This window comes from Aphelocoma coerulescens, chromosome 2, assembly GCF_041296385.1.
Source record: "Aphelocoma coerulescens isolate FSJ_1873_10779 chromosome 2, UR_Acoe_1.0, whole genome shotgun sequence".
In the NCBI taxonomy this organism is placed as follows: Eukaryota; Metazoa; Chordata; class Aves; order Passeriformes; family Corvidae; genus Aphelocoma; species Aphelocoma coerulescens.
In genome coordinates this window covers 42,148,090-42,169,514 of record NC_091015.1, presented here as the reverse complement: position 1 = coordinate 42,169,514, position 21,425 = coordinate 42,148,090, and the positions used below count along the sequence as shown (strand labels likewise).

The 21,425-nt window shown below is 41.1% G+C and overlaps 1 protein-coding gene across 6 annotated transcripts; it reads right to left on the bottom strand.

The window, feature by feature from the left end:
* Positions 1–56: 56 nt before the first annotated feature.
* NFE2L3 (NFE2 like bZIP transcription factor 3) lies at positions 57–21,065 on the bottom strand. Of its 6 annotated transcripts, none has more exons than XM_069007144.1 (5): positions 21,001–21,065; positions 20,700–20,760; positions 8,190–8,297; positions 7,254–7,319; positions 57–4,875 (listed from the first exon to the last, which is right to left on the bottom strand). In XM_069007144.1, the coding sequence occupies exons 1-5, from the start codon at positions 21,021–21,023 to the stop codon at positions 3,670–3,672; spliced, it is 1,464 nt and encodes a 487-aa protein (XP_068863245.1). In that variant the 5' UTR covers positions 21,024–21,065; the 3' UTR covers positions 57–3,669. The 6 variants fall into 6 exon arrangements, with proteins under 6 accessions (XP_068863245.1, XP_068863243.1, XP_068863244.1 ...); XM_069007142.1 differs by having other exon boundaries at positions 7,236–7,319; positions 21,001–21,064; XM_069007143.1 differs by lacking the exon at positions 21,001–21,065 and adding an exon at positions 20,949–20,977 and having other exon boundaries at positions 7,236–7,319.
* Positions 21,066–21,425: the final 360 nt, after the last annotated feature.

Below are 21,425 nucleotides of genomic sequence, written 5' to 3'. Positions count from 1 at the left end.
GGTCATTCAAAGTGTCTGTAGTGTTTCAGCAGCGTGCCGTGTTCTGGGAGGGCTTGTTCACAGGATCTCTTATGAGAGTGTTCAGCCTTCTATTTCAAGAAACATCCTATGGGTGTTGCAGTTTAATAAAGGACTTGGCTTGTGTTTGTTGCTGGTAGGTGTTTCTCCAGAACAGGTATGGATCTAAGAGCAGCCAGCAAGTAATGCTCCATAGTGCGTGTTGCTGCCATCAGTAATGGGAATGTAGTATGTGTGCATGGTGATGTCCCCACCACCCAGTGTTTTTCCTTTATACTTAAATCTGACCTTTCCTCATGTCTTGCAGATAACCTCTTATTTAACATAAAAATGCAGATTACCACCGAAGTGTTACAGACTACTTAAAAGCTTTACCATGGGAACAGTATTTTAATGAACACTCCCACTTCAGTCTTTCTGGTTTTTGTTGGCAACAGCTACGTTTACAATCATCAGCTTTGTGGTTTCCCAGCTATGTTTTTAAAAAGTTTTCATTCTAACTTCAGAGACTTACATTTCAACATTGTAGTAGTAAGGTAGGACACAGCCATAATGGCTTTGTCACATCTGGCTCCAGAGTAGGTTTGATACCACGTGTCTTTTCACACAATAAAGTTCCTGGTTTGCACGCTTGGGATTTTGATTTTGTGAAAATCGTGATCTGTCAGTAATGACACTAAGCCAGACTTCAGTCAGGTGTTACCCACATTTTACAACCATTTCAGTAACAACTTGTTTTTGATCAGTCCTGTTTACCTGAAAAGCTCAACTCTACAATGTCTCAATTTTGTATAGGGGTTGCAATTACAGACTAAGGCCAGTACATGAAGTGTATTAAAAGCTTCGGGCTGTCTAGCCCAATTGCACACATCATTTAATGACATGAAACTGTAAGGTATAGCCAAGACCAGGCACTGTTTGTGGATTTTTTGCCTTTTGTTTTTGATTGTGTTTGGTATTTTTAAATACAGCCTGGTTGCAGAAAGGGAAGACACTGCAAGAGCTTTTAGGTGAGAGAGTCTATTCCAACTAAAAACAGGACATTGGTCTACCTGCAGTTTTGTCCTGTGGGCAGGTAGCTGATGGTTTGAAAAAATGTACAGCCAGACCTAATGCTCATTGTATCTATCAGTACTGCTGCAGTCCACCCAAAATTAGTATTTCAGCTAAGAGATTTTTGTAGGGGTAGAGTTGCTTGTTGCGTTCTGAGGAATTGATCAACTTTTGATTACATCAAAACAACACATCAACAATTGATTACATCAACTTTAAATAAAGTTACTGAACAAAAACGACAGTTGAATTAGCTGAGGGTATTTCATAATCCTTTACAATCTTCAAATTTACACATAATGGGGTTGGGGCTGATGTCTTAAATGGAACAGTTGGAGTAAGCTGCTTTCCATTAGGATTGTGTTCTGAAAGGATTACAGTATGCTTTATTTTTGGCATGTGCCAAAATTTAACCATGTAGCTGTTTCCCAACTGGGTAGATGCAGTACTCCATTACCAGCTGGCCTTACAAAATCCACAGAGCTCACTTGCCACTGCTACTGAAGGAGTGGGCACCAAAAAGTTTAGGCTTTACTTTTTTTTTTCCTCCCCATGTGAGGCCCTAAAGCAGAAATACTTGGCTTTCTGGATTTCTCAGTTAATGAGCCTGATCCAGTATCAGAATTTATGCACGTGGGCAGTGAAGTAGGGTTAAGGACTTGGTCCTGCAAAGGGTAAGTGCATGGACTTTAAAAATGTTTATTATGTCATTTAATTGATTATAATCATGCTGACTTAAATAAGTACTTCCTTTTTCCCCTGCAACTAGAAATAAAGTTCACAATTCATCATATGTATCTGATACCTCTTGCATGTTTTGGTTGAAGTTTCTGATGTAGCTAGTAGACAAATCCTATGTGAATACCAATTAGGATAGATGTGTCTCTCGCTGATGCGTAACCAACAGCAAGAAATTTCATGGCCTCAGTAATGAGACTTTCTGCTATGAATTTACACTGACCAATTTGAGGCTGTGCTGAAACCGATAACGAACACATGCACACATTTATTTAAAGAAATCTTTTAAGAGAAAATGCTGAGCAAATTGTTCAAACAGGCTGATTTCATTATTGGTAATTCAGTGCCCTTGACACTATCTTAGTGCTCCCCTTTTAGAAAATGCCATTTGATAGTACCAGTTTTGCTACAGCTAAGTGCAAGCAGCCAGTGTGAGTTACATGCTAGTGGCAGTTTGTTTCTTCAGAAGGTATAATTTGGCATTTAAGCTTGTATTGCTTGTATATGTAGTTCTTATGTGTTTGGTGCAAGTGATTTTTTTAACATACCTGAATGTAAATTTGCTCCATTGTCATCATGCCATGATCAATGAGAACTTTTTTAATACCGGCTTTATGTGTTTTAGTTATAAAACAAATAAGTATTTGTTGTTATTTAGACATTAATATTAGTAGTAATTTTCATAATAATATACCTCAACATTCCTTCCTTATCATTCATTATAGGCCTTTTAGGCCATCTCTTTTGCAGACCTTTTACAGGCTGTAAAACAGTAAAGGATAGGATGTTGTAAGTTCATGAGTGAATAAAATTTCTCCTTTTTAATAGCACAAATAAACGTCAAACCCAAAACCTCTTCATTTGGAGCACTATCAGAGTGTAATCTCATAATTACAAGTATAGATAAACAGCAATTTGGTTCAATTTAGTTTAAAGATTAAGTAAAATATTTATTTTAAAAAATTAAATCTGGAACATTAAAGACACCTTAAAAATACCAGTTTAAAAAGCCAAAGAGAAAACTCAAGTACTTCTTGACAAAGGTATCAAAATGAGCAGAAAAGGGAAGGTACACAACTAAATGTGTAACAGTCACAAGGAAACAGAACAGGAACTCATTCACCATTGGTCATTTTCGTGGAAGAAAGCTGAGAATGATTCAGTTGCAGAGGATACAGGTAAGACAATATTGAATCAGACACATTTTTCAGCATCTATTTGCAGATTGACTGTATGAGTTGTAAAATAAGTGGTAGATTATCTTTGCTTGGAGTTACGATGGTGAAAGTAGTGAGGAAAAATGCAGTACCCTCCCGGGTTGCTCTCCTCAAAGGAAAACTAGGAAAATCAGAGCCATTCTGAATAAATGCAAAGCATGCAGTTCTCTCTTGAGACTATGTAAATCCACAGCGAATTTAAGTTGAAGATGCACTAAAACTATAATTTTTCTTTCAGTGCTAGAGAATAAAATAAGTTCATTTTCTGTATGAAGAGTCAAGTACACAAGACTAAAACATTTTTCTTGCATGTGTAATGTTGATCTAAAGTTGACTTACGCCAGGATGTTCTCCCCTCTGACCCCATTACCAGTAACTACATTCTAGTTTTAACATAGGTCTATAAAGCTACACTGATGGTCTAGCACCTTTAATTGTAAATAAAATGAAACAGATTTCCTCATCCAGAAGCCTCAGCTCATAGACTTTCTAACAGATCGCGGTTGGGTTTGGCAGACCCTTGAACACAGAGTGTTTGTCCTCAGGCGTAGTTGTTTCTGTTTGAACTGTTGTAATCACTGACCTTTAGTCTTCACACAAGCTTTCAGGCAAATATAGGTGATTTAGGTGATCTTCAGTCATCTTATTTTTGTTTCTTGTCTTTTCTGTTACCTTGTTTCTGTTCAGATTTGACCAAGTGCTTGGGAATTATGAGAACACTACCATTGCTACCGCAATGAATGACATATTGGCGTGGGTTAACAGGTCTGCCCTGGTCATCCCTCAATCTACTGAAAATGTCGTGGTACAAGTTGTTTAATTTTTGCTTTATCTGGTTGATTGATTTGCTACACTGGGAGTGCTCCTTTTTAAGGCTCTCCTTTTGTGTTTGGAGATTACACACATCTTCTTCCAAGTTAAGAATTGCATTCAGTTTGCGTTTACGACATTTTTGGGCAGCTACTTTGTTTTTTCCTCTTCGTCTGATGTCACGTAGAAGTGATACCTGAGTTTCTGTCAGCTGGTTCTTTGCTAGCAGTGTGTTGAAAGAGTCGACGGACATGCTCACAATTTCATCGTCTGAAAATGGTATTCTCAGAGCTTTGGCACTACATTCATCTCTGCTCCGGTTTGTAGCAGTAGAATTATGGCACCTATCCTTTACTTCGTTTGATTTCTTCATCCACATCTGTTGATGAGGCTGTGCAGTGGATGCTGCTTGACTTGGCAGCTGATTGTAAGTGTGATTATGAAGAAACTGTGGGAGCATGGCTTCTGTAGAACACTCTGTATCACCTGGATATTCCACAAGGCTGTGTTTAGTGTTTTCTTGGCAGTGGCCACCAACAGCTCCTAAGCCATGTGAAGGAGCAGATCTAACACTACTGCTGTACCCAACAGCACCTTCACAGCAGACTGAGTAAGAGGTGGTGCTGTGATTTGAATTCAAACATAGTCCTGAATCTGAGCCAGGCTCTTCAAAGATCTGAGAAACTTCTATAGGACTAAAGCCTTCCTCCAAAGCCAAAGACATGAGTTTAATTTCATCAAAATTATCATCATGGGCTGTTAGATTTCTAAGGTCAGCAGCTGAAAACAGCCCTGTCAAATTTGACCCATGAAATAGTGATTCTGGATTTGTGGTATCAGAGCTTGATTGAGGAAAAAACTCTTGCCTTTGTAAGTGTCTTGGTTTTGATTGAGTGGGGTAGTCTGTTCTTAGTAGCATTGCATCAGGAGGACTCAAACTGTTGTGAAATGTCTGGGTCAAATTTATATTGTGGTGTGAGGGTGATGGGTCTTGACCTCTACTAGAAGTAGCAACTTGTGGATCTTCCAGTAAGTTCACCTAAAAGATGAAGGGGGAAAAAATGGAATCTTTCACAAAATGAATGTTTCTACAGCCCTCACCTACACAGTCATGATCAATTTATTCTTTAATATTCCACTATTTGATTCTATTAAAGCCAAATTTTTTGTATGTTAAACTCTTAGCTATTTGGAATGCTGTTTCCCATCTGTACAAAGCATAATCTGTATTGGCATATGGCAAAAGGAAGCAGGAAGGGTGCAGTAGAAAAGTGACTGAAGGAATGGGAGAAGTACTTGGCAAAGGACAGTGTGGGACTGATGAGGGTTGAGAGGTAAACATGGGACTGTTGCCACGTGTACAAACTATAGCCTATCTGTTCTTTCTGATCTGGTCTAAGAAAAAGGTCCTTCTAAGGGGTCATTACCCTTCCCTGGTAGTGGTATTGATGATTCAAGGGTGAGCTGGTTCAAGGTGCTAAAGAAAATGAACTTTTTAAAGAAGATAAATAACTCATCTGCAGAAGTGAGGACAGTGGTGATGAAAAGAGGAGTGGAAGCCAGGAACATTAAGACTGTGCTGTCACAGTCTCACTGCTTATTTTACAATTTATGAAGTTTTTGGGGCTGTGAGGTGCCACATTTGGTTTAGTTCCACTTAACTGAGGTCTACTGCATCCAAAACTAAGCTGAACTTCTTTACTAATCAGTTTGGAGGTAACATCCCCCCCCACCAAATCACATCTTTTGTGGATGTCTTGACTTTAAATTACTACTCAGGGTTTTTTTTACAAAATCAAAGCTGATACATGATCTGTTGGCCCTGATGTCCAAACAATAAACTGGACTGGTAATGCTGCAGTAGCACTAAGGCCCACCTTTTGTGGACCTGAGTTATAGCTGCTGGGTCTTAAAAGCACAAAGCCACTGTCCAAGATTATATCGGGTGCTTGTTGACAAGCAGAGTAGTCATAAAATAGATGGATACAAAGTACTTGAAAATGTAAAAACATCAAGTAAGAAGTGTATAGGATTCTTCCATAGTTGAGTGTCCTCACTGTGTCTCAGGAAAGGACTTTCTGATTACATTCAGCAAACAGACTATGTAAAAAGCACTTTCCACAGGGAAGGAATGAAGTACCTAAGGACCAGAACACCTTAAGTTCTCTGTTATGCTTACTGGGAGCTCAGGTAACAGAAGAAGGTCTTGCCTTATTTCTCCTAGGGAGTTGCCTTGTACTAGACCACCTGCAGTGGTCTCTAGTCTGAGATAGAGATGCTATTTTCAACTAATCCCTTAAAAAGAATGATTCTTAGCAGTCAGCTATTAAAAAATCCCACTCGCTGTAAAGACTTGATACTTGGAAGAAACAATCAATCCATATTCAACAGATAGATTGTCACAAGATGGCAGTGCATTAATAATGTTAAATAAAACATGCAACTGTGTTTTGTAATAGCTGCATAAAGGCTACAGCCAAATTCCTTTCAAATTATGAGGAGAATGGAGAAAATTAAACTGATGAACTTCTACATCTGGTTAGTGTGCAATCCATTTCCAGAGCAGAACAGAAGAGGAGGCTAATTTGTGGGGTAGAAGGTACTATCCAACCTAGAGATTCCCAAAACTACATAAGCATGAAGTTACATGGAAAACACTAATAACCCTGGAAGAGGATCCTATGATGGGAAGTGTATGTAAGATGCCCTTGATGTATTGCAGAAAAGGATAGGTTGCACCTATGAACTGTGGGAGAAGGAGACTTCAATTAAGGTAACAACTGTTTTTTGTGAAGACAGGCACACAGAAAGTAAAATATAGTATCAGACGGCTACAAGATTTTTAAAAAACCCAAAAAACCAAAACACTAAATGGGTTTACTACTAATGCTGACTGACCTGATTTGCAGTGAAGATGGATCTGTTCTTCTTGAGAGTAGTAACCTTGTAAGCACTTGACCCAATATTTATGACAACTGTAATCTTTCACCACAAATGCTCAATAGCTGCTACTGTATAATAAATCAGTGTTGCTCTAGAGAAACACAGCTGCTGCATAAATACAAATTTGCATTGGTTTCAGAAAGGCAACTATTAGTTGAACTGAGTTGTCCAGTAGATCCATCCAGCTTTGAACACCAGATCACAGTAAAGACACAGCTCTTATACCAGACAAGTTGCTGGGGAAAATTTCTCAAGTAGAGCCAATGAGAGCTGTGGTACAAGGTGGATAGTAGCCTCTTTAGCATCCTCAGGTAAGTTTTACTTCATTGATTTGCTAATATATTCCCAGAGTGGGTGGGGAAGGCTGTGGTTATTTGATCTAACAGAGTAAGTCATTACCCAGTAATTGCTGACTGTATTCCAATCTACTGGCAATACCTGTATTTTCTCATTTACCTCTAGCATGTTTCCCACCTGCGATGACAGAAGCTGTAAATAGCCCTCTAAGGAGAGAAGGGAATCTCCATGGTTGCAGTTGCTCTGTGACAAAAGAAAAGAGAAATGCATTGTAAAGCACAGTTATTTTATGTAAAAGGAGGTAAAAATCAAAGTCTGAGAGGAAAAAGAGCACAGTGCAATACTGCTGCTGACCCCATCATCAAGTCTTCATCCTGATGGGAGATGACACACTGCTAGAACGAGCAGAACAGCTCCATGGCCTGAGCATCCCTGCTCTGCCCACAGCAGCAGAACTGGGCTTTCCTCTGAAGCTGCACCTCCCCACCAGTGTGGAAAAATCAGGTATTTTTTCAAAGCCAAGCTCTCAGGGGAGTGGCAAACAGAGAGGCTGGCAAGACACCTGGATCAGATGTTCTCAGCTCCCACACGGTCTCAAGAAAATTGAGTGCCCTTTTAATTGTAGCTCTCAGAGAGAATAAAACTGAACAGTCCAGTGTCCCAAATGTAATTCTGTGCATCAAGCTTAAATAAATGGTGAGAACAGTATAATTTAGCATCCATGTCTCTAGTGTTTGTAGGCAAAAACATCCTTGCCCACAAGCACAACACTTTCACAATGGAGAAAATAAACCCAAATTGAAAAATGGTTAGTTGCAAGTGTTTTCTGTAAACCTGAGAGTATTTCAACTACACAAAAAATAGTGGGGGATTGAGGGAAGGAGGCAATTTTCAAAAAGGTGTACAAGAGCATCATTCACAAAGTATTGTCTGAAGTGACCATTCCTTTCCTGCCCTGGCAAGGAACACTTCAAATTAAAAGAGGAAATAAATTATTCCTTTCAAAACCTTTCACTCCATTTCTTTTCACTACTTTTTATCTTAGTGATAAGTTCTATATCCTCCCTCACTTCCTCTTCAGTTTTCCCTGCTTCCCTTTTTTTCACCATTTACTTGATTTATGTCTTTCTCCTCCTCCTCCTCTTGCACTTCCAGCTGATCCTCTCCTTGATGTGGACAGCAGTCATCCAAAGGTCCCTGACATGCTTTCAGGTCAACATCCTGAAGACAAATAAAACAGTTCTATTACACAGCATGCTGTCAGAATTAATCTTTAAAATGCACTTTTTTTCTACAGCGATAGCATTCCAAATAAAATATGCACTGAACAGGTCATGTGGATGAACTGAGTGTGTAGGCTTTGGGGGCAGAATGAGACCAGTGTCAGTTCAGGGGGGCAGCCACTACCTCCTGTTCTGGTGCCCAGGCACTGAACCTGTCTGCAGTAGAAATGGGACACTGGAAACAAATTCTTCTAAACCAGACAAAGAACCACGTTGTGATTTCATGAAAAGTTTGGACTATCAGTGTCTTTCGAGGTAGTTTCACAACAGCATATACAAGCCAGATAGATACTCAATGATGGAGTATTAAAATAGGCAATTATATATGGCCAGTTAGCAAAATCCCTGGCTTACCTGTATTGTAATAGCAACTCTGTTTCCCATCGCTTCCATGTAGACATTACCCATTCTCATTTATCCAAATGATGGAGTTTTTAAATGTCCAGTTATGAAATTGTTCACATTTAGGGGCCTCAGAAGCAATTTTCAGTTTTTATTTTATCTATAGTCATATCATCAGACTTCTTAATTGTTTATTATATAGGCCTGGAGTATTGCTAAAGTAAGAAGTAATCAGTGCTAATTCGTATTTTTTAAAAGTGTGTATTTATATTTTAAAAAAACTTTGATATTTCAGCTTTTACAGGGCAAGTCTGTGTTATTGAAATGCAAACTCAGTGGAATGGCAGCCAGAAAATCAAGTAGCCACACTGCATTATTTCCATATATCCCCAGCAAAATGTTATGGCAAGTTTTTAACAGCAGCAAACATAATGAGATAGTGTGCAGTTCTAAAATTCTCAGCAAACAATTTACTTTACAGGTTTGTTAAGAAACCATAAACTATATAAAACTTGCAGTTGTAACAGTCATCAAAACATATAAAAGTATTTAAATTGTTCCTTCATACAAAACACATTAAAAAGTAAATGTAAAAAAAAAGTTTAAAAACAGGACCCTGGAGTAAAATTAAATATAATCTTAAAATAAATGAATATTATTTTCAATTTTGTGCATTCTATTTAAATATTTAAAAATATGGAAACTAATTTTATTTTAAACTAATTTTGTTTGTTGGCTTTCAATTTTTCTGTACTTTCTTTTCAAGACTGAAAGAGAACTTGAGCTTTATAAACAGCCATTTGTGAAAAACAAATAGATCTACAGGGCACTCATCTGTCACTCTGATGTAAGAGTGAAGTTTCCTTCAATGATGCCTAACACAGTTTCTAGTCATTAGAAATTATATTCCAGAACATTATGTCTTCTTTGTCAGCTGCAGTTGGAAATGACCAGATGATTTTTTTATTGCCAAATATGAGAAAACAAATTTACTTGCCTAAAAACATACAAACACACATACAAAACAACAATACCAACAAAACAAACCTCCTAACCAACAGGAGGAGAGGAAATTTAGTATACAAGACACTGAGAACATGGTAAGTAACTACCTGCAAACACTTAAATGAGTCCAATGGAACAGATCACAGGCATGAAGTTAGTCCCATACTTATATGCTTGCAAGATCACAGCTAGTCTTTAATTTTACAGAAAACGAACCTAATACTTGTCCAAATAATGTGACCTGTTGATCATTCTAATTAATAAAATTCATGATCATCAAAAGTGAGTAAGAAGTTAAGGAAAACTGCTATTAAAGACCTTAAGCAGCTCCTCTGGAGCCAAGTGGCCTGGAAAGCTGCTACTGTGGCAGAGCATTCAGCTCCTGGATAACACAGCAAGTTCATTACTCTACTGGCTGCAGAAGAGGCAAATGCAGGAAACAGTTAGAAATGCAGTATCTATAAAGTGATGCCTCAAAAAACCAACTGCAAGCACTGGGTTTGAATGCAGAAGGTGTATGAGTCACAACTTGATTCTTCCTTTTAAAATTTCCACGGAAAAGAAAAGCTCAGGGTAACTTTGGTAAGAGCCCATGGTGTGTTCTACAGATCATTCAAAATCCTCACAGTTCAACTTGCTTACAGTGGAAATCTGACTGCAGATGATGCTGGTCTTCTAAAGTCTGCAATGGAGATGGTCCTTCCCCAAACCACTGTGAGGAGAACGGAATTTCTAATGTACCTGATAGGATATCTCCTTTCTGAAAGGGAAACTAAATGCTCCTGAAGCTCATAGAAATTTGTGAAAACTGTTGTGGATTTAATTTCCCCAGGATGTCAAAGATAACTGAATTTTCAGGTCTTTTCTTATTACTTTATAAAACTGTTGACTGTTAAGGAGAAGGGGAATATTTCTAATGACAAATTTTGGAACTTATCTGGAGTCTGCATTCATTTTTATACATTTTTTAAGAAAAAAAAAATGTCTGACTATTTTCTCTACTCTGCCATAGATGGTGTCTACCCTTAGTTTCCAGGCTGAGAGTACCAACTGCACTACAGGATCACAAACCATTTTGCCTAAAGGACTCTCTGGCTTAAGCACCGAATAGAGGTCAGAATCTCCCTCTGATCTTTGCAGAGAGCTCCTGCTGATGTGAATGGAGCAGAGGTGCCAGTGTGGAAGGGAGTGAAGCAGGGTCACACATTTGCAGTCATGGCCATTCCCTGTAGCTTACCAAAGGGAATGTGTCAGCTCTTCTGAGCGAGCTTAATAATGCTGCACTGTGTGGCTCTTAAGATTAGTCTTACTAACACCATTTCTCCCTCTGGCAGATGATATTAAAATATACTCATGGCTGCTCACAGCAATTATTACTGCAATAAGTTATCCATCCTTTGAAAAAACCTATTTCCACCACTACCAGAGCAGTTTCTGAAGGATCCTGGCCCTATAGCCAGCTTTTCACAACAGTGGTGGTACAGATACAGCACATATATTTCACATCACCAATTTTTACCTATGGGATCATTTCAGCGAGACAATCTACACAGAAATCAACCAGAACCTTTTCACCTTTGTTTCTCTGTTTTGGCTTTTCACAAAAATCCCCTGGAATACGCTGATAAAGGCTTATGCTCTGACATTACACCTTGCACCAGCTTGTTAGTCTTCCTCAGTGATGAAGAATGGCTGAACAACAGCACAGCTCAACAACAGAATGCTTTCTTCCAGGCCTGTTGTATCACTTGGGATTGACTGCTGGACTACTGCTACAGGGAGAATAGGAGGGGTGTCTCCCCGAGAAACAGCCACACTGGTTTTGAATAAGGCATTTCCTTAAAGATACCTTGATTTTACAGACTAAATGTACATCTAATGACAAAAGCTTTATTACAGAGTCTGGATATTAATCTAATGACAAGAGGGATTAGGTGTAGATACTATTTACTGTGCTGCCACACTCAGTATTTCTGTCCTTCCTGTTCCCTGTTTTGCAACAAGGGTAACAGAATAAACAGTAATTAAGTTATAGTGATACCAGTATGAGTCCAAGAAATTGAGACAGCATGTGGTTGTCTCTGTATAGAGAGACTTGATTTTTGCTGATTGTAGAAGACTTAATAATACCACCAAACCCATCTACCGCAGCAGCCTTTCCACTTCTACCACTGGAGGGTGTGGAAGTTCATGCCTCCAACAGCAGACTGTTTCCAAATGGTAAACTGCAACCCTACCGGAGGGCAACCTTCGATTTGCATTTGGAAGGACCCCTGTGCAAGCACAAAGCCCGAGAGTTACACTGAAATTCTCCATAAAATAATAATAAAAAATATAAAATCCCATGCATCTTAAATTCTCATCTTGCTTCTGCCACTTACTAGTTTCAGTTGCATCAAGAACACAGTCTGAGATGGAGTCTGATTTACCAAATTATCCACCAGCCTTGCATGTGGAGGGCTGGGCTCTAACTGCACACCTGCCCCTTCCCTGCGGTGCAGCTTACCACAGGTCAGCTACAGGCTTCAGTTTGTCAGTCTTTGGAATACGAAAAATAGTAGTTTATGTCAAAACTGCTACTTAAGGAGGGTCAAGAATCAATGTGGAAGTGAGAGAAGGTATGGTTTTGTGGGTGGCCTGGCCTACACTTAATTGGAAGCATGCTGCCTGCTCTGGCAGGTTTCCAGAGTTTCTTACTCTGTGTTAAAAACAGAGCTTTCAGTTTCCAATTAAGTAAATCAGAGTATTGATCTCAGCATGAATTGGGTGTACTGTACACCAAACCACCCCTCCACATACCTCCTCCCCTTGCTTCCTACACCCATGTCTTATCTACTGTCCTTAAAAGAAAGTATAGGGAGCAGAACCTGTAATGACACCAAGATACAAACAGGCCTACTGCGGTGTATTGGGTGGGTGAATAAGCTCCCTCTGAAGGAGCAGCAGAAAGCATAATCAAGCTGTTTTCAGCTATTGATCTGTGTGCAGTTGGCACACAGGAGTAAACCTACACAACCCAGGGCTACAAGTACCAGAAATACTTGAACTGTCTCTGCAGTAACAGAAAGGTCTTGCTGGAAGAGAGCAGAGCAGACAGGGTGGTTTGGCTGGGTGCACAGACAGCACTGAGAGGCAGGGGACACCTGCCCCTGGAAAGCTTTTTCACTGCAGTCAGACTCAGAGTTATCACTACAAATATCCCAGCGCTGGAGCAAAGGTACATGACCACAATTATTTGCAAAAGAATATTTTTTTTGGTGCTGATTACTCATGTATCTTGTTCATGTGCTATCTTCTAATTACTCCACATTATGCTCTCTTTATTTTTGTCGTTAAGTTTTAAACTGCTCCATTGATGTTATTAACCTTTGAGATGGTTTTCTACAAACTTTTGTCCCTTCACCATTACTAACTGCACTTCTCTGTAGAACTAGCTCTCTCCTTGTTATTAGCTGAAAAGATGTGGCACCGACCTGGTGCTTTTCGCCACATATTGAATAATTAAGTAGCATTTCCAGAATAGAATCACAGAATGGTTTGTGTTGAAATGATCCTTAAAGTTTGCACAATGCCAGCAGAAGTTAAGCAAAACAGCTCCTAGTAACATAACCAGTAGTTTCACTTTACTACTTGGTAGGATCAAATACAATGAATAATTAAATATAATGATGCATAGCTGATATCATTCAGCTCTAAGTTTAGTGGTCTTGCTCTTTGCCTGTGTACTTTAAATATGTGATGATAATCTTACAAACTGCTATCTACTTAGTAGATAAGAAAAAAAGAAAAAAAAGTATTTCTTGCTGTTTCTCTATATTCATAATGAGCCCTAAAATATCCTGAGAACACCAGAACAGAAGAGTACTTCATGCAGCCAGGGTTAAGGACGTGTGGAGGGTGGAATGGTTGATGGAAACACCAAATATCAAAGTAACTTTTATGTTATATATGGCTAGGCTTAAAAATGACAATAAACCATGCTAGCTAAGCAATGCTACTGAGTAAATCAAGTGGTTCATAGATGTGACTCCAAATGCGGCACCTGTCAAACATTTATGATGTTTCTACTCTAAATCCTAATAATGCCACCTGGGCTGCAACCAAGCACTCCCTGTGAGAGCCCTCCTGTGTGCTGCAGGGAGATGGTAGCACCTCTAACCACATGCATTTCAGGGCTTTAGACAGCATGGGCCAGCTGTGTCAGCTATTACAAAACACACATACTCTGGGCACTCTGTTCTAACACAAAATTAACACCAACCTACTGCCCAGATGGAGGCAGAGACAGGTAAAAATTGAAGACACAGAGACTGATAGTGTTGTCACTGATTTCAATTAAAACATCAGTTTTCATGCTGAAAACAGCTCAATATCCTCTTCAAAATGAGCTTTTAAAACCACTTCAAACATACACACCAAACAGGTGCACACTCCAGCCATTTGGTCCCGTGCAGATGTTTTCCACCAGAAACTGATTTCATTGTAATGACAGACAACAAAGAGAATAAAAATTTTCGGGTCCCCTCAAAGCTGCTAAATAGAGCTTAAAGACTAAGCAGCAAAGTAGATAAAAGAACGCAAAAGTAGACACACAGGATGCTAAATGTAGCTGGAACCAGTGGATAAACCGATAATGAGGAATACAGTGGCTTTTGTGGCAAAGCCATGTAACAAGAAGCAACAGCGCATGCCCTAAGACAAGTTCAAGGCAAGGTCATCTGTCACACTGGGAGCACTCAGTGAGTCTGACCACCAGAGACCCCTTCAGACAACCCTCTAGGACCATAAAAGGAGTTCCAGTAAGAGGCACATGCATGCAAATTAGTTCTAGGAAAAGTGATGTTTCCCTATTAGCTAGGAACTACACTGTAATGAATATCTCTGGTCATGATGAATAAATACCTTGTTGTAAAGTTTCACACACACCCAATTAGAGGAGATATCCCTGGGTGTGTTCAGCGTACTGAGAGTAAAGAATGCCTGCTGTCTAATACTTCAAATTGTGTTAGAAAGTTTCTTTTCCAGTTTCTATCCAATTTTGGTATCAGTAAAGTATGCAATATCCCTGACAGTAAATGTGATGAAGGTAATTAAATTTATTCAGTCACTCTTTCAGACAGAGCACAGTAAAAAAACCCAAACCAAACCCAAAGCGTGCCCTCCCGCCACCCCCCCAAAAAAAAAAAAAACCAAAACCAAAACCAACCCCAAACCCAAAACCTCTTTCTATGCCTCTGGTGCCCCAAGATACTTTCTTCTGTGGTCAATGAACTACCTCACATCGGGGTTCTGTAAGTTCTGCCTCCCTTCCTGCTCTACCTTTACCCTAGATTGGTTGTATATCGTCATTGGTATGATGTAGTCACTACTCAAGAAACATAAAATTACTCAGGGACCACCCTTTCAGATAAAACTTTGTACACAATTTGATTCCAGATGTCCTCCTTTTGAGTCCTCCAAGGCAAACATACTTTCTCAGGCATCCAACTCCCAGCTTTCCCAAGCTACCAGCCTCTTTGCAACACCAAATGTCTTCCAACTCACAACTCTGAATAGGAAGCATGGCTAAAAGCCAGTCTTGACACTTTGGCTCCTCTAGGATTTGAGTATCTTCACCTTCCCTCGACACTGTATGTAATTCCTCTTCTATTTTCCACATTTACCACACTCTAATCCTTCCTTCTGCCTGATATTTCCCTCATCTACTTTCACATGCACTTTTCATGCACCCCCAGCACTGGGAACATCTTGGCCACTCTCCATAGAGCAGGAAAATGCTGGTTCAAGTCAGTCCTACACCACAACTCTAACTTCCTCTAACACTCTCTCTGAATGAATTTGGCTTTTTCAAACCCTTTCAAGACTAAGTTTGAGGTTCTTCTCTTATCCCACCTCTTTCTGGAACACCATGAGGTCCTTCCCCCACCTCCTTACTACATAGGTGAATTCTGGCCAACAGGTAAAGGCCATCCACAAACAGGGGCCCAGCCCATTTATCTATTTGCAGATGTCCCTCCACAGCAATATTGCCATGTCCTACTGCTCAATGAATTCAAAAAGAAAAAAAGAAAAGAATAATTTGAAATATGTTCTGTAAGTTAAGCACACAGCTTCAGTGGGAAGCTCTCAAATGAACTAGGGAAAAGCCTTCAGAGAAAAACCTTAAGAGAAAAGCCTACCTGGTTCATACTTAATTTTCACTTTGCCAAACTTTGACATTCACCAAGAAAAAAAATTTAAAAAGAAAAAATCCGTAACTCGAATTATTCTCACTCAATATAAACACTTCAAGCGGTGCTCAAAGTCTGGGATGGATTCCCCCCTTCCAGTGCTTTAATACCATGAAACTCTGCCTCTGACAGGGTTCAAAGAAGTGTGTTTGTATGAGATTTTACATAACCTGACTCAAACTGCCCTTTCTAAACAGTAACATAGAGACAACAGTACAAACAATACAAATTATACACTGTGCATCTTCTTCCTTAAATATTGTAATTCATAAACAACAGTAATGTTATGCTGTCGATTATTCCTTAGAGCAGGTCTTTAATCGAGTGCAGGAATTCAGCTCTTGGAAAGGGCCTCAAAGATCTGTTGAAAGAATGCAATGCATTCAGGTATAACAAACCTACTTGATGTGTAGGAGCAGAACCATCCTTCTCTGTCTCACCCCAAGCTGGAGCTTGTTTCACATGCAGGGCAATGACCCAAAACAGCAACTCCTGCCCTCATTCAGGCACTGTCTCTTCTGCTGGCATGGGCAGCATCAGTGCCTGGGGTTCACGGGATTTAGAATGAACATTTTTACTGTAAGACTAACACAGAGAAAAAGTAGAAGAGCTACACAGTCCATCCATTTTTCCATGTATATTCTGTAAAAGATAAAGAACCCATTGAGTTTTTAAACTCCCTTTCTTCAAATATCTACATACATACATAAACATATACTTACATTAGAAATACTGATACAAAAAAAGAAAGGGAAAAGAGAATCACTGGATCAAGTAGAGCAGTTCTGAACCCTTGCAAGACCTTCAGCTAAGACACTGTTGAATGACAAGCTTCTTGAGACTTTCCCTGTTTGGGAATATTAGTACCACACACATAGGACTGATGCCGCATCTTGCGGCACTGAGGCCTCCCGTTTCCCCACACGCAGTTTTTAAGGTGCTTTGGAAAATGTGTCTCATCCATTTTTCATATGGACTTAGGGTTCAGTGTAAGAGCTTTCAGAAGTGTTGTTGAGGCAGTATTACACTGAGAAGCCTAAGGAAAACGCAGCTGGCAGAGTGGGGCATGGAATGTAACCAAAGTTAGGTGCCTGTAGAATGGCTTCTCTCTTTTCCCCACCAATGTAAGACCTACACCCAGTGTCAGCGACATGTCTTCCCCTGTCCCCTCCTTTTTTTTTTTTTCTGTGCTTAAAACTTCAAAATGTACACAGCCACACAGTGCCTCTAAATTTCACTGAATTTCAGTTTTAGTTTTCCTTATAATAAGCTATTTCCTTGAGCAATCCAACAATAATTTACAAGCACATTGGGGAAAAATAAGCAGATATGCCCAACTTTACGTGTGTGAGTAACTCAATGTGACTTACTTGTGTGCGTAGGTTTGAGTAGGACAAAAAAAGTTAGGTACCCTGTTTTCAATAGGGGGACGTCAGCATTCAAACAAGTGCTGACTATTAAGGAGTAAGTGGTGCTCCCATTATAAATCCTTAAAAAAAATCCAAACAAAACCCAACCAGGACTGCAGTCTCTTTTTTTCAGCAAACTGAAGAGAAAGACTAGGTGCAGCACTACACTGTTGGATCTGGAAAAAAAAGTAGCATGAGAAATAATCACCCCAAAGAAAAGACCTGGTTCACTCTTAGGTGGCTTTTTATCTGTTTCCTTAGCAAACATGCCCACAGGAGCCTGGACTCTTGGTGTGCGGTGTTCTGCAAAGAGGTAGGGCCTGAATCACCACCTTTCATAACTACAGAAATGAATCCATTTCCTTGCATGAACTAATGCATGTTTTTCCAGTTACCCAAAGTAATTGTTTATTACTTTTTTACTTCTTTTCCTCTAAACTCATGGTTCTCAGGGAGGAATCCTGGTACCTTAATCTCAAACATCCCTGAGAATGAAACCTATGAGCTTGGATTCTGTAGCTGACCCAGATCAGAACAGCGCAGAGGCATTAAACTAATACCCTAAGCCATTAGGGCACATCTACCAGTAGCCTGCTTTGACCTGCTGTAGGGGATGCAGAACAGGGTAGTATGGACAGTTCAGCACTTGGAACAAAACCCCTTTTTTTAATGTAGTCTCTGCAGTGGTACAAACACTTTTATCCCTGGTCCTGTTAACACACATCCATCTAAGAAAATGAGTAGCAAGACAATGGGATAATATGATTATTTTCTCCATTAAAGGGTGTATTTCAGAGGAAATACATTTTGTTGTTTTTATTACTAAGGCAGTAAGATATTGTGGGGTTTACACTTCATGAGCAAGCCTATGTTTGATTACAGAAATTAACAGCATGAAATAGTTTGCGGGGAATATAGTGAATATGAAGGTTAGGGATGATCCCAGACTGCTGGGCAACAAGGTGAGTGTAGGAACTCACCTGCTCACTTCACTCCTTATCAAAACCAAAGTGCTCAGGCTGTTCTAACACTTCACTTCATCTTAGCACAGGACAGAAAAATAGGCAAACCCCTGCAGTTTAGCATGCTCCAACAGCATGCTTTGGCCACTGAATTAATTTTCTTTTTCATCTGCAGTTGTCTTCAAGAGCAGTTTTAAGTACCAGATCTCAAAGGACGAGGACCAACAGCTTGCATTGTGTTGCCAGCAATGTTCTCAGCAGGGACCAGAGTTCAATGAATAAAATGAATCCAGGGATGGATAAATCCAGCTGCAAACTTTTCATGATGTAACACAATACCAGGCAGAAAAAAACCAAATACTTCCACCTGTTTACATAGACTTCTTGTCCTGATCTAGCGTGGATAAGAGAAATGCTAAAAATAGCTCAAATCTATTCTTACAAAAGGCAAATTGAATGCTATAAATCAGCTGAACCACTCTGCAATCATTATACTATTACAAGAACATTTTGACAGCATACGTAGACTCAGTCAAACCTACCAAAGGCCACCTTTAAAACAAAGATCTACTTTTTGATCTGAGTTTCATGTTTTGGAGCTGCCATCTGCTTCAAAAGAAGTCTGGTGGAGGAGACATGGGGGTTTCCACATAGATGTCCCTTTACATTTTATTTCAAGAACTGAACAAATGCCTTGTCTTGCTCCTATCATTATTTCACTTAAATGCATTGTACTTAAGAGAGAGGCCCAGACCTACATTTAGCAAAGAAATGAATCATCTTCTCTCCACATAAAAGAGTCATCTCTTACAGTCAGGGTGTTGAAACTAGTTTTGCAACTACTTTACAGAAATAACCAAGTTAACACAAGGGGAAATTGGGGAGAAGAAAAAAAAATTAAAATAAAATTTAAAAAGAAAAATAAAATCTACCATGCATGAAAATTTAACAATTACCATTTGACGCTGGTCCATTAATTCATAATAAGAACCAGCTATCCACAATTGTTCAAAACCAACTTGAAAAATGTTGGTAGTTCAACTTGATATTTCAAAACGTACTGAACATCAGAGTCACAAGCCCACCATCTTGGCATTCCTGTATCTTTTGTATCCACGAAGCGCACCACAAAATTCCCAGATCATAAACTACGCACGAAACAATGAAACTCTATTCTCAACAGCAATTTAACTGAGAAAAGCCGGCGCCGCAGCTGAGTGGCTTGGCTAATATTGGAGCTACAGCTGTGCACAACTCTTCAGCTCTGTGCAGGACGAGGGCAGGGTGGGTGCAAGGAGAAAGAAGCGCAGCACGGACTGCATGAGGCACGAATAACCAGGGAAATGGGTCAGCACTGCTTGGTGCTTACTGCCTCACGGGGAGTTTTCAAACTGCCGCGCTGATAACGGAGGGCAGATAAGGGAGCCCAGAGGATAGCCTTGGCACAGTAAGATCCTCTACATGTAAGAAATGTTCCTGACAAGTGCAGTTACCGGACTACGACATACACGTGCCCTGCGCCCAGGTGAGGGGTGCACTATGTGATACACTATGGAGAAGCTGCATTTCTGCAGCTGCGTGATATTCTTGAGAAGCCTGTGTGCCCACATAAAGAAAACAGAAGCGATGCCGGAGGAAATGCCAAGCAGAATCGTCCGTCCTGGCCGTACAACTCTGCCTGGCAGGTGACAGCGGCGCTGGGGCCCGGCGTGTGCCCGGGCCAGGGCAGCTCTGCGGGGCTGACCTCGCTCCGGTGCAGGGAGACTCCGCGGCTCGCTCCGTTAGCAGAGGCTGCCCCGCAGCCCGGCCCCGCCGCTCGGTGCTTTGGCTCCCCGCTGCCCGGGACGCGGGCAGGGCACGGGCCAGCCCCGCACACCGCCGAAGGTGTGTGTCCCCCCATGCTTATATTTTTCTTTTTTTTTTTTTTTTTCTTTGTGGGACAGTGCCTGGCTCAGAAAAGCGTCCTCTTTCACGTCCCCACCGCTCGCCCCCCACGAACACCCCAGACCTCCCGCCCCGATGCGCGCCCTCCCCGCTCGGCCGAGGCGGCTGCGGGGGCCGCCCGCGCCTCCCTTACCTCCGCCATGGGGCAGCCGCCTCCGCCGGGGCCGCCGCCGCCTCATCCTCCTCCCGCGGCGGGGCGGGGGACGGCTCCACCAGGGCGGGGCGGGGCCGGGGGAGCGGGCCCGCGGGGCTCGGGGGCTCGGTGCCCCATGACTGCCCGGGGCAGGCCGTCGGGAGCTGCGTGTGCTCGGGGGGACGCGGACCGCAGCCCCAGCCCCGCAGCCGCAAGCCCGCCCCCCGCTGCTCTCCCCGCCGCCGCACCGGCCCTGCCCGCGGACGGGAGGCGGCGCCGGGGCGGGACGGGGACACCGCGGCACCGCGACCCCACCTGTGGCCTGGGGGCTTCCTGCGTGCCGGGGGCAGGAGCAGCATGCGGTTGCTGCAGCAAGCTGGAAATAAAGGAGACGAGTTACATGGGACAGTAGCCGGAAGGAAAAAAAAAAAAGTAAAAAGCAAAGAGATTCTCCACAAGCCCCGGTCAATAGAAACCCCAAATAAAAATACAGGATGGAGGTACAGGTTTTAACTACAATCAACCTGCTCCCTAAGTATCTCTCCAGTGGCTTCTCTTTCCCACCTACTGAACTGCATTTTCCTCGGCACATCTACTCAGCACTACAGGAACTTACTCTCGCACATGGTAGAGATACATTTTCCAGCTGTGTTCTCTCTGTCCTCTGAAAAGGTCTCTTATCTCTTCTCATCACTTCTACTTATCGGAGTGCTTCAGACTTGTTTTGGCATTGGCAAGGCGTTAGGCTCTTCGGGCAGACCCTGAAATTGTCACTTCCCCCGTGATAACTGTGTGTAACCGGTGCAGTTTCTCAATTTCACTGTTATCACAGAGGACATTTCCCTTTTTGTGGGGTCCTGTGTGATACCACGCTACGAGTGTATTACAGTATTCCTAACGTTTTATTGCAATTTGTTTCTTGAATTCTAACGAAGTCACAGTTTTCTTTAAAAAATCTAAATGTACTGGCATAGGATACAATCTTCCCAATCTTCCATTGCCAGTTTTTTGTTTGGTTTGTTTTGTTGTTTTTTTTTTTTT

Coding starts and splice junctions, on each gene's coding strand:
- NFE2L3 (XM_069007142.1), bottom strand. CDS start 21,023: ATGTATCTCTACCATGTGCGAGA. Junction 20,761..21,000: donor TATCTCTACCATGTGCGAGA/GTAAGTTCCTGT, acceptor CTTTATTTCCAG/CTTGCTGCAGCAACCGCATG. Junction 8,298..20,699: donor AGGAAGCCCCCAGGCCACAG/GTGGGGTCGCGG, acceptor ATTTGTCTTCAG/GATGTTGACCTGAAAGCATG.